The 13,341-nt window shown below is 41.2% G+C and overlaps 1 protein-coding gene across 5 annotated transcripts in view; it reads left to right on the top strand.

Annotated features, from left to right (window-relative positions):
- The window catches only part of KLHL32 (kelch like family member 32), a 151,452-nt gene that overhangs the window by 122,768 nt on the left and 15,343 nt on the right, over positions 1 to 13,341 (top strand). For all 5 annotated transcript variants that reach the window (XM_075087321.1, XM_075087320.1, XM_075087318.1 and 2 more), the window contains one exon: positions 11,337 to 12,063. In XM_075087321.1, coding sequence (XP_074943422.1) covers positions 11,337 to 12,063 — 727 coding nt within the window. The remainder of the gene's footprint in view (positions 1 to 11,336; positions 12,064 to 13,341) is intronic.

The following is a 13,341-nucleotide window of genomic DNA, read 5'->3' on the forward strand; positions in this document are numbered from 1 at the left end:
GGACTGTATTTGGTTGCCGGAGAGCTCATCTTTAGGATGAAGAACTCCTCCCTTACTCACAAGGATGTTGTGTGGAAACATTTATTAAAAATTTTGAAGACAGAAGTACAGCTGCTAAAATTGTTACTAATGGAGCTGTTTAATTATGACTAAGGAATCTGCCAAAATCATGCAGGTTATGCATTCTCCCTTGTACCTGTTGAAAACGGCAGGACAATATTTTTGTCTAGCAGCCTCGTGAGGAAATCGGGCAACTGGTGATTGATGATTCACAGCTTAAAAGCTTTGAGAAGATAGATCTTATCAGCACTTGAGAAAAATTGAGAAATATTTTTAATACATTGTGACTCACTTTAACGCCATTAATTTTGATAAATGTTTGCTATTAATACAGCTGCATTAGGTACCTCTAGCTTAATCACAGTATCTTGTCATGAAATGCATCATTTGTGCTGCTAGACAGACTTCGGCCAACAACCCTGCTTGCTACATGTTATTCAGTGCTGAAAGATCAAAATCAAATCTCTGCCTCTTGGAAGGTGGTTCACAGACAGCAGGCTGGTGTTCTGAAAGCTGCCGATTGCCATCTTGACATGAGGTAGATCCCAAACTGGCAAAACTCTAACCAAGAGGTATAGCATTTCTTATTTAGCAGACCAAGAGCTTCCTAAAGTACTCTGGAGAAACCACTGCAGCTTTTGCAGACACCGATAAGAGGCCGGGGGGACATATTCTAACAAGTGCTTTCAACCTCCAGATCTAATGATTGGGGTTTTCTGATCTTCCTTTTGGGCCCTGTATTTCCTGAAGTCATAACTTACTTATATTTGGCTTCCCCCTCTGTCGCCTGAGCCTAATGTCCAATCCCTCAGTCCTCCAAACCCTGTCCATCTCTGAAGCTGTGGGTCTGTGACTGGATGGCAGTGATTGTGGTTGGGTCTGGAAGGATGCACGCTTTGCCTTTCCTGCCAGCTGTGCTCTCAGGCTCTAGTTTGGGAATGTGCTTCAGGGGGCCCCCTTGCACACAAAGCCAGTGCTACTGCTGAAGCAGGGGTCTAGCACTGGTGTGGGGGTGGCTGGGTGGGAGTTGGGGAGAGACAGCAGAATGACAGCATCTTTGAGCATGCGGTGTGATCCCTGTGGTGGGGACACTGTGAATGTGGTGGGGAAATGTGAGTGTGAGACTCTGCGATATGTGTAGGGAGGAGCATGTTTGCTTCTGAGCCTTCCCAAACAAAGCGCATAGTGGCAGATTCCCAAACTGTTACTTCCCTTCTCCATTGGCGTGCTAGGAATGTTTTGGGGTCATTCCCAAGAGTTCACTAAATCTATATGTACATTGTAAACAGCGACTTTATACTTGGAAGAGGTTTGGCATTTTAATATTTGAAACAGGAGGAGAGGTGGAACTCAGCTGTCAACCGAGTAGAAGCACTAGGGGGAAGTACTTGCCAAATCACTGGCAGACTGGGCAACTTTTGTCATACTTCCTTTATCTAGGACTTGGAGCTAATAGATCTTCCTTAATTGTGCTGGGATGGAGCCTTCATGTAATCTGAGGGTTGTAAGACTTTCCTCACTATACAAAGAAAAAGCACCAGGGAGCCTGGTCCTTTCAGCCTACTTGCACCAACAGTAGACTTCAATATATTCAAGTGAAACAGGAGCAAGTGAAAATGGCATCCTCTGTGTCAGCAAGGTTGTGCAAGCCTGCTCACAGCTTCTTCAGCTGAGGGCACTTGTGTGTTTTCCATTTAGATGAATGTTCTGCTTATAGCCCCAAACTTTTAAGGGATTAAAACTTCCATTCTGTAGTGTGAGGGAAAAGGTACAGGAAACAAAATTTCTTAAAAGCCTTTGGTGTTTGGATCAGCCTTCTCTATCCACTCCCCCTTCAGGGAAATATTAATCTTTGCTTCTAAGCTGCTTTTTTGTTCTGGTATGCTGACCTGAATGTTGGTATGCATTTTGTGATGCTTGACAGGCTAGAGAGCGTCCGATGATGACCAAGATCACAGAACAAAAGATTTACCATTTGTCACATGAAGTACTCACTTCCTTCAGAGGTACACAGAGTTCTTTTGATTTACTGCACCTTCCTTACAGCGGTGTTGTGAGGATGGGAAGCCATGTGGCTGGTGCTGGGTAAGGTTGGGGCAGGAAGTGAATTGTAGCTGAGTAGGTGCAGGAAACTTAAATCTTCCATTCTCTCCAAATTTTGCCAAAGCAGCCCCCAATTTTTTTTTTTTCTTTTTTTCTCTTCTCATTTGTGAGGCACTCTGATTCTGTGCTGGTGAGTAAGGTAAGAAACACCTAGTGGAATTGATTCATTTTCCATCCCTTAGAATGTGGGAATGAACAACCCACCAGAAAACTAAATATTGATGCTGTCAGTGGCATGATAATTGGTCTCTGCTTTCCTTTCCAAACAATCCCTTGCTTGGATTCCATTATTCATTCTAAGAGGAAAAGGGTTATTAATGCAGTGTTCTTTAATTTTTTTCCTTTTGTGTGTGTGTGTGAGAGAGAGAGAGAGAACACAATAAATATATTGGCTAAGAGAAAACATTTGCAAGAGATCCTTGCCCATTTTTTAATCTTCTCTTATCATGAAGAATGTGAGCTGTGATAAATTGTTCTGCTAATCAAACAGCACTGAAAGGTTAGGTCATTGGAAGTCTTTAGTCATTTTGTGCTTTTCAAGAGTGAATTTGTTAAAATTATGCTGAATACCCACTTAAAGCCTGGGCTGAAAACCCTACCTGTGTTTTATAACTCTGCACTGTCAGAACTCATAATAAGTCAAACATTCTTTCAGAGGTACTCATAAGGGAGAAAAAACCCTGTAAATTTAAGAGTAATTTCAGATTGTAAATGAAAAAGAGAGGCACGACTGTTCATTTGCACCAATCATGCCTTCCTTTCATCTGCTCTGATTAGGCCTGGTGCGGTTTCATCAAACTACTCCATCACTGAGCTGTCACTCCAGTCGTCTGTTGATTGAAAACAATCAGGGCTCTGATGGCACAATTATTCTGACCCTTTAACTAGAGGCTGCTGTGATAATGAAAGGTTGATTATGATAGTTTGTGCCTCTTTCAGTTTGCCAAGAAGGTTAATTTGGGCATCAGACGGATGTTTAATGGGCGCTTGCTGGCTACACTGAGGTAAATGAGAACGTGCAGTCTTCGATATTGCACGGATATAGTTTGGCTGTCAATCATTGTCATTTTGAGTTTGTGCCTTACACTCTGGAAATCACATTTTATTTTTTCCTTGGGATTTAATTTATTCTGTGCCCTGAGGAAGTTCTTTCACTCTGTGACCTTCACAGTAGCTTTCTCTGTCTTTTTTCCCTTCCCTCAAATGGAGCCCAAAGGCATAATACATCTAGAAGAACATTTTTCTTTCATTTTTCACATTGGGGAAAAAAAAAAAAGGAAATTTTAAAATCCCTGTTTATCAGCTCACCCTGAACAGAGCAAATGTTTTAATTCTGATTGTAAAACCAGAATGTGCAAATGAAAGCGTGCCTGCTTGCTAACGCAGCGCCACACGGGGCTGCTTACATAGACACACATTTGTAAAACTGACAAACAGGTAATTTTAAAATGTGTCTGTATAAAGAGGGTGGGGGATCGCACAGCTTTATTTTCACAGGCTACATGCATATGCCTCAGCCTGGTGCCTTGTAAATATGGTCTCAGTCACTGTACTACAACTTTTTGAGTTGGAAAGTCTCTTCAAGGTTCAGGGGCAAAAGGCATTTCATTGCTGATTCAGAGATTATTAATATTTACTGTGTTCAGATTGAGAGAATCCTATGCATAATTTTGTAGTTGTTTGGCTCAAGGTGCAAAAGAAATGCAAATACCTCATAATTTTGATTGTTCTACATGCAGCTCATTACAGTCTTATTTTTATGCACATTTTTAATTCAAAATAAAAAGGAAGAAAAAGATTTCTATCTTTAAGGCGCTCTGGCATCTAGGTTTGAGCCACTCATTTTCCATGCTGCCCACAACTGTAAAGTAGTACCTGATTGATACCGTTGCAAAGAGAGTCTGGAGGCTGTGCTATGTGGTTATGTACTAACTTCTAAAAACATTCATGTGCAATTCATGGCTTTGAAAAATTGCATTTGGTGGCTTTTTTTGTTTTGTTGTTTTTTCCCCCCCCAGAAACAATTCCTTACCCATATGTTTTTATTCTTAAATAGGCGATACAGTCCAATGTAGTTCACTTTAAATAAAATGCTTAAACTGATATCCTAAACCTCCGGGTCTTGTCCTTTAGCCTCTGGAGAGAGAGAAGGACTGAGACCCTTTAGAGATCTGAATTCAGGCCCTTTGGAAATCCCTCTTCATTTTTAAAAAGTGGAAGTTCATAGCCTTCAGTGGACTTTGTTTCAGAGCTTTAGTAAATGTCCTGGTTTATTCATGGGTTCTGCTCCTGGACTTGAGATTTGAAGAGCCAGGGTGGTGCTGATGATAGCCGGCTGAGACACACAGTGGTTTTGAAGCAACAGGTTCCAGTCTGGAAGGCCTGAGGCTTGCTGAGTTAGGTAAACTTTAAGGAGAGGCCAAATCATGTGCAAGTTTATGGCCAAAATACATATTTATAGTGTTCTCAAACACTAGTAAACTCCAAGTTTTGCTTTTTGAAGTTCCCTCAGTGCCTTAAAGTGATTGCTGTAGTAACTGTGTTGCTTTCACTACTCATTTTGGCTTATCAATCAGTAGGAGCAGATCTATAGCACTGTCAAATATGCTAACGATGCAAAGATATTAATTTGATTTTTCTCTGGCCTAGCATTTTTGCTTAAGTTAAGCAACAGAAGGACTGCTCAGGTGAGATTTGTGTTAAAAGGCCTGTGGTTCATTCTCTTTCCCTGGTATATAGCATCATCAGGTTGTCACCAGAAAGCTCATAATTTGTGTTGTATGTATCTGATATTAGACCAGGAAAATACTTCCTTCCACCTTTCCATATTTAAAATTGTCCTTTCTCCTAAAATGAGAATGTTCACTATGTTATTGTATTTAAGATTTCCATTTGTTTTAATGAGACAATGTGAATTCATTGTTTTGAAACCTTATAAAATTTAATGTTTCTTTTAATTTGTTGTTGCTGGAAAAAACCCTCCAAAACCCTCATTTTTCTACCACTGTCACTTTTTGGCTTCATCTCAGTTATTAGAGACCTTTGATGAGGTCTCTAATAATCTCTCTAATCTCTTAGATTAGAGAACCTTAGAAAACTAGCATAATTCCTTTGCAATCTGTGTGGCTACAACATGAACACATCAGCTGAAGACCAGACCAAGATGACGTTACAGGAGTTCCTGTGGCTCCTGCCTCTCGCAGAGCCCAGGCTCAGAGGAGCGTTTCCTCTTGCTGAGCGCTGTGGGCATAAACTTTCCCTGACACTGACTTTGGGATTTAAAAGTAGTTTCCAAGTGACCTGGGACTAATGAGTATGTCGAGCTTTTTGCACTCACGAAGTAGCTTGGCTTTTCTGGTTAGAAAACTTGCTGTGGTGCAGGCGGAGGTCGGACATGTTTCCCTGCAGAGCGGCATGAGAAGGGCTGCAGAGAACACTGACTCTGCAAGGCACACGTGTGCCAGGTTTTCTTGTTTCCTGGGATACCTGGCAGCCCAAAAGACCAGGTAACTACTTATTGCAGGGTTATCTTCAACAGGGGTGACACTCTTAATTCAGCTGTAACCTCCACTGCCTCCATGCCCTCTCTGGCTGCGGTACGTATGCAGTACATATACCATTAACAGCAGTGAGGGAAGGGCCGTGCTATGAGGCTGTGTGAATAAGACTGTCGAAGCACCGTGCTGGAAGCAGAAGCAGCTGTTGGAAATGCAATGAAATCACAATCCAACATGCAGGTGTGTTTAGATGTATGCTCCAGCTGTGGCACAATATAGTTTTCCATCTCTTTTCTGCTGTGAGAATGTACTCCGTTGCTAAATCAAGTAGTGTAACCTTGGAGAAGAAAAAATCCTTTGGGTTAAGGCTTTAGAGTAAGAGAATTAATCTGGTTTGAAAATCCTGTCCTTCTGAGGGTCTAGTTGTGTCATTTACTTAGTTTAGAAGATGAATATGGCAAAATATATTATTTATTAAAGTTGATATAGGCACTAGGCTGTAGCTTCCTTTTCTCACACACTCATACATTAAAATTAATAGAAAAGAAGCTTCTAGCAGTTTAAACAGAATTTGTCTATATGACAGTAGGAGTAGGAGTGTTTCCCTGTTTTTTGTAAATTATTTAGCAGCGATACAAATATTTTAAAACTCAAAATTGTGGATGGTCTCTTTGTTTTTGCTTGCTTACTTGTTTGCGTTTTAAACACAGTTGTAATTTCAAGTGCTATTGGTATCTCCTTAGTGAAGTCTGAATGTCTCTCCTTGCAATGTCATAAAGTGTATAATGGCTTTGAGTTTATTTTACCAATACTGATTATAGTTGCTAATCACTACTGCCAGAGAAGGTAAAAAATATGCGCTATAACTAGTGTATAGACAGGGTGAATTTTGGAGTTTCTATGTATGTACCAGGTTTCTAAGTCTGGATTAAACAAGAACTAAGTAAAGGTAGTGGAACTTGCATATCGGCAAACATCTGTGTATTTATCAATGCTATATGGAAGTTTGTGCTTCTGCCATATGTTCATGAGAGTTATATTTGCCTCCTTTACACTGAAGAAAATTTAGGACTTTATTACAGTCCACCAGTGACTATTTCTACTACAAGCAAAAGACTTATTTGGGAACTTAATTTTCTTTCTTTTGAACTTCTCCAGCCTTCCAATAGCTGTCAAACCATCCAGTGACTAAAATACCTGTTCGCCCACACAGATAACTCAGTTTTCTTCCGTGCCTCCATAGCGTGAGACTCCATGTTCTGCTAGAGAGCACCATAACAATGTGTGCTGCGTAACAAATGTATAAGTCTAAGGCTCAGTTTGTGAGTGTCCCTGAAACTATGTGACCTGTTCCATAGCCTTGTGTCACAATTTAGGAGTTGGTCCTGTATTCTATGAATATACATGTAAATACCTAAATTTGTAGCTTAAATTCTTAGCAGTTATTTTTAAGGAATGCCCCAAAATTAATTTATGGTATTTAAAATCAAGTAAAAGTCAATGTTATCAATAACAAGACAAGGAGATAAAAACATTACAGCTTTTAGCTGTTATGGCCTTTTCTCTGCCTTGGAGTGCAACAGATTAGGTGTGGGTCACGCAGAATACTGTAGTCAAATTGTGTTCAACAGTAGCATAAATTGATCTGGACAGGAGCTTCTCAACACGTTGTGATTCCCAGACCTCAGCTGCCTCCCTAATACCCAGTAGATCTCTGCTGATCACTAAATGCCTACAGACCATCTAGGTGATACAGTGATGTGCAGGGTTCTTAGCCCTGCTTTCTAAATTAATATAGAAAAATGCAGTACTCCACTGGAAACTGACCTCAGACATGGAGTCTGGTTAAGAGCTAGTAGCCACCTACACAAAAGACAGCCTGGGATTCACCTTACTCTCCCCGTTGCTGTTGCAGTTGCTTGTCAAAAGGGAAAGGTGGAAGTGGTGTAGATCAAAGATACCTTTAGGTGCAGCATGTAGAGGATCCCAGGGAGGCTGCAATAAATTTAATTCAGAAAGATTAAAAGGTTTTCATCAGTAGAGAAGCAGGACAGATGAGTGGCGATCAACTAGTGTCGGAAAGGATGGAGAAAGTTTTGGTTCAAGCCAGGAGCAGATTGTACATCTCCTAGGATTGCCGGCAGAATCTTTGTATCACTTTGCACCGTCACTATGGTGGTTTAGAAATTCTGTGATTTTAGAGAATCGTTAATCACTATTGCTTTCAGTGAAACATTTTTTACAACTTCAGGAACATTCTCAGTACAGACAAACTCGGTATGAACCAAGCTGCTTTTGCCAAACTTCATGCAGTGAAGAAAATGTATTGTAAGGAGGTGTCCATCCCTTCTGCTGCAGATCATCACACATCCCACATAATTAGAGAGGAGTGCAGATACTGTGTCTATGAGAGGTATGAATGTATGTAGTGTCGCTTGTGTGTTCATATAGTATTTACTGGGGAGCCGGAGGGAGGACAATAAAGGGAAGAGGAAAGGTAAAGTTCTAAGATATTAACAGGCATTAATGTTAAACCTGCTTTGTGGTTACCAAGATATGATTTACATTAGTGCATGTCTTTCAAGAGCCTGTAAAGTCTGTCACTATAGCACAGGTGATACCTCCACGATGCCATTTTAGATGTGAGTGAAGGATGAACTATAAGCAAAAGAAGCCAATCTGTTGGATGTTAGTGATGACAGATAAGAACTCGGGTTTTGTAATTCTTTAATAGAGCAACCCACACATCTTTCAGTTGGTCTGAATTCAGTTGGTGTCTTTGTCATGATGAAGGTAGCCTGAATTCCACTTCAATGTCAAGTGTCTAGTCAATGATGAGGGCTAAATGCCCCTGGAAACTTTGAGGAGTGATTCACATGGCCTAAGGCATGGTGTAGGGATTTGCCTAAAAACACTCAGTAGGAGACACCTGACACATGGATTTGGTGGATTTAGAACATGGGAATATAATGCTCAATGATTTCAAGTCCATAAACACTTTTAAATGTATTTAACTCCCTTTTTTTTTTTTTACTAGCAACTCTAAATACATATAGCTAATGCACATTTTGAAACTCAGTACAGCATTTAACTGACTGAACGACTTGCAATTTTTTATGCCCTTCACTGATTCTTTGTTTCAGAGGGGTTGAATAGCACAGTGGAACAAAAGTGTTTCAAATTAATTTTAATAAGAAGGTTGTTTTGGTTTGTCATCTTCCTTCTGCCAGAATACAGAAGCAGCAATACATTTTATATACTGTGCATATATGAATGCCTTGAGTAAGATCCCTGAGCCAGCAATGTGCCCTTGTGGCCAAGAAGGTCAACGGTATCCTGGGCTGCATCAAGAGGAGTGTGGCCAGCAGGTCAAGGGAGGTTATCCTGCCCCTCTACTCTGCCCTAGTGAGACCACATGTGGAGTGCTGTGTGCAGTTTTGGGCCCCCCAGTTTAAGAAGGACAGGGAACTGCTTCAGCAAGTCCAGCAGAGAGCTACCAAGATGATCAGGGCACTGGAGCATCTCCCTTATGAGGAAAGGCTGAGAGACCTGGGATTCTTTAGCCTGGAGAAGAGAAGGCTGAGGGGGATCTCATCAATACCTATAAATATCTAAAGGCTCTTTTCAGTGGTGCCCAATGCCAGGACAAGGGGCAATGGGCACAAGTTGGAACACAGGCAGTTCCACCCCAATATGAGAAAAAACTTCTTTCCTGTGAGGGTGCCAGAGCAGTGGAAGAGGCTGCCCAGGGAGGCTGTGGAGTCTCTTTGCCTGGAGACATTCAAAACCCACCTGGATGTGTTCCTGTGCCCCCTGCTCTAGGTGTCCCCGCTCAAGCAGAGGGGTTGGACGAGATGACCTCCAGAGGTCCCTTCCAATGCCTAACATTCTGTGATTCTGTGAAGACAGAAGCCTTTCTTTTCAGCTCCTTCATATGACATACCCATAGCAATACAGGGCAGTAAGTTTTAGCTGAAACTCGTTATTGTATGACTAGTTAGAAACTCTTGCTCTACAAGTTCTTTGTCAGGATGAAATGAAGTATCAAGTAAAGGAGCCTTTCTTCAACAGAATAAGTCAATGTCTTTGTTAATGACTTGGATGAAAGAATAACACGATTTTTGTTTTCAGACAATCAGAAGGTAGAATGGTCTTCAAGCACGTTCAAAAATATAGTTAAAATTGAGAATGATCTTGACAGATGGGAGCAGTGGCCTGAATTAAATAGTAGAGAGTTCAGTAAAGACAGAAAGCATGACACTTTGTGGAAGTTCTGTGAGAAAAAAAAAAGGTGGGAATAGTACCCAGTCATAAGCTTAAACATGAATCAGCAATATCATAGTGCACTGACAGTCTTGTGTAGTGATGCACAGACAAGAATGGCATAGATTGTTACGATCAAAGTGATCCTTCCAATCTATTTGCTACAACTACAACCTTAAGAGGAAGATTTTATTCAGTTTTCAGCAGCAAACATTAAGGATGAGGGCCATTTCCTTTCAATAACAGAGAACTGTGAGCCAAGCAACAGAGGTTTAGAAAATATGACCCAAGATGGATCGAGAGACTTTTTCATTCAGAGAACAGAAGCTTCTCTGCAGAAGCAACACACATAATAAAATGCATTGTGGAGGAGACAAGGAAAGTAGCAGCCTGCTTTTTGTCCTGTATGGATGGATGAATTTCAAGGGTTGGTCTGTGGGTTCTGAGCTCTGGAGTATAAACCAAAAGGTGGAAAATGAGGCAATGAGTTGAAGGATTTAGAGCTCCTGCATAGGTAAAAGGAAATTTTGTCCAAGAGGATAGCTGAGCATGGAGATGCTTTTCCTGAGGAAGTTTGTGTATCTTCATCACTGGAGGTTTTTGAGAACAACTTGCACAACAGTTCTTGAAATGGTATAGGCCCTCCCTAGCCTCTTTTTAGACCTGGTTGGATTCAATATGCTTTATGTAATTTAAAGGCTATGTTTAATTTTGGCTGTTGACACCAGCTGCAATTGCTGAAAGGTTTTAAAATACTCCTTGCTGCTTTCTGTCAGTCCCAAACCAGCAGAGCCTCTTCTCTGCATCTCTTTTCTCGAGCTTAATTTCTGGTCCCTTTACACTTCTCTCCACTTTATGAATAAAATGAATTAAGAAGGAAAAAATATTGAAGGATTCAGTATGTATTTTGTCATATTCCTTCAATATTTTGTCATAAATAGAATGAAAGATGGAGGGGAGAAAGGGCTTTTCTAACCATCTAACCATAATCTTACTTCTCTTTCTAGTGTGCTGATGGTCTCCAGTGATCACATAGTCCCTACGTTTATATTATTGCTCCAGCAGCTTGATTCGGGGATATAGTGGTCTCCTACATCATCACTAACGGTTTGCACAGCAAGCATATTGCATAGCAGTGTTGCAATCTGATAATGCTGTGGAAATTCTTTAGGGGGACTGGTGCAATACAAAGCTTTTATGTATATTATAGGTGGAGTTTTAGTAGGTATCTTTTATGTTGACTCACATGAATTCATAACTACTTTTTTTGTTGATTGCTATCACTACTAAGGCAAGTATATAGCTGCTCTTGCTATAGTTTTCAAAAGCACAGTTTTCAAAAGACCAAATTTTGACAGAATTGTACACAAATAATTGGTGTCTTGTTTTTCCCTTCCTTCCCCCCGCTTTTAGCTGGCTGTGAGGTGGTTGGAACACAACTGCCGCTACCAGTACATGGATGAACTTCTCCAGTATGTCCGCTTTGGTCTTATGGATGTGGATACGCTGCATACCGTAGCTCTTTCTCATCCTCTTGTCCAAGCTAGTGAAACTGCGACAGCACTTGTTAACGAGGCCTTGGCTTACCACCAGAGCATCTATGCACAGCCAGTTTGGCAAACCAGAAGGACAAAACCTCGCTTCCAGTCAGACACTCTTTACATTATTGGTGGGAAAAAACGTGAAATCTGTAAAGTGAAGGAATTGCGATACTTCAATCCGGTAGATCAAGAGAACGTTCATATCGCAGGGATTGCAAACTGGAGCGAGCTAGCGCCTATGCCTGTAGGGAGAAGCCACCACTGTGTTGCTGTCATGGGAGACTTTCTTTTTGTAGCTGGTGGAGAGGCAGAGCACTCCACAGGGCGCACCTGCGCGGTGAGAACTGCCTGTCGATACGACCCCCGCACTAACTCTTGGGCTGAGATAGCTCCAATGAAGAACTGTCGGGAACACTTTGTGCTGGGAGCAGTGGACGAGTACCTCTATGCCGTAGGAGGCAGAAATGAATTGCGTCAAGTGTTACCTACAGTGGAACGATATTGCCCCAAGAAGAACAAGTGGACCTTTGTACAGTCCTTTGATCGGTCGCTCTCATGCCACGCAGGATATGTGGTGGATGGTCTTCTTTGGATATCAGGTAGAAAACGTTTCACACAGTTTGAGGTACTAACAAAATACCGAAATACTGTCTTGAATGAAACTAATAAATCTTCTTAGGTTTATATGGCAGGATAACTGTTGTATTAGGAGATGGGTATTTCAAAGAATTGAAGCCTGGAAGTGTAAAATCAAGCCTGATTAGAAGTACAGGAACATAACATACTTATACGATATTTTTTGTCTGCTGAACAGTTCTCTGTGTTTCCAAGCTGCATATATATGTGCTATCTTCAGTCGCCATTCACAAATCACAGTGAATGGAAATGATAAGGTACTTTTGTACAAATTTCAGAGGACAAATTCTGTGTACTTCCTAAAAACAAAACAAAAAAAGACCCAGTTTCTGTAGCGTGATCTGGTACCACTGCCTTTATTCCTGATAATGAAATGGAGAATGAAGTGCTTGTTGGCTTGTGTAGAGCCAGGGCTTGGAAGGCAGGTGTGTGAACTGCTCCCATGTGCTCTTGAGGATATTGTAACAGGCCAATATGTATGACCTTTGTTAGAAATCATGCACGGCTCTGTCCATAACAAGTGCACAGGACTGCCTGATGTAATCATAGCTTTATGACACAGATAGATGAAAGTACAGGCCTTGTGATCTTAAACTAGCATATCATTTGCAACTCAGTCTGATGTACTTTTTATTTTACATACGCACATTGATGGGAATTGAAGACATTGTGCCATCAGTCTTTCTAGTGACTCTTCTGTATTGCTTGCTTTGGAACAAGGTGCTGTCTACAGAAAATTTGACGGGGGAAAAAAAAACCAAACCCTGCCTTTTACTAAGAAGCGTGTCACGGAAGGTTATAAAGTTGTAATATTTATCAAGGAAGTTAACGAGTAAGTGGGGCCAGCCCTTGAGGAAAATGTTCAGTGATTGCCATCCTCACTGTGTATACCCTCAGGGGATTTCAAAACGGTCTGGGATCCCTCTGGTGAAAAGACGATATACGAATGGAAGATTAAGTTACGCGTTTGCTGTGCTTCTGCCCAGGGAAGTGGTTGAGTCTCTATGCCTGGAGGTATTTAAAAGATGTGTAGACGTGTGCTTAGGGACATGGTTTAGTGGTGGACTTGGCAGTGCTAGGCTAATGGTTGGACTTGATGATCTTAAAGGTCTTTTCCACCTGAATGATTCTGTGCTGCTGTGATTCTCCAAATATGCCATTTACGTTAGCGGAGCTCCTTGTGGATGTATCTTTCTGCCCATATGGATTTAAATGCTTTATGGGAATGGATTCCCAAGCAT

The sequence above is a fragment of the Phalacrocorax aristotelis genome, chromosome 3 (assembly GCF_949628215.1).
Source record: "Phalacrocorax aristotelis chromosome 3, bGulAri2.1, whole genome shotgun sequence".
Taxonomy (NCBI): domain Eukaryota; kingdom Metazoa; phylum Chordata; class Aves; order Suliformes; family Phalacrocoracidae; genus Phalacrocorax; species Phalacrocorax aristotelis.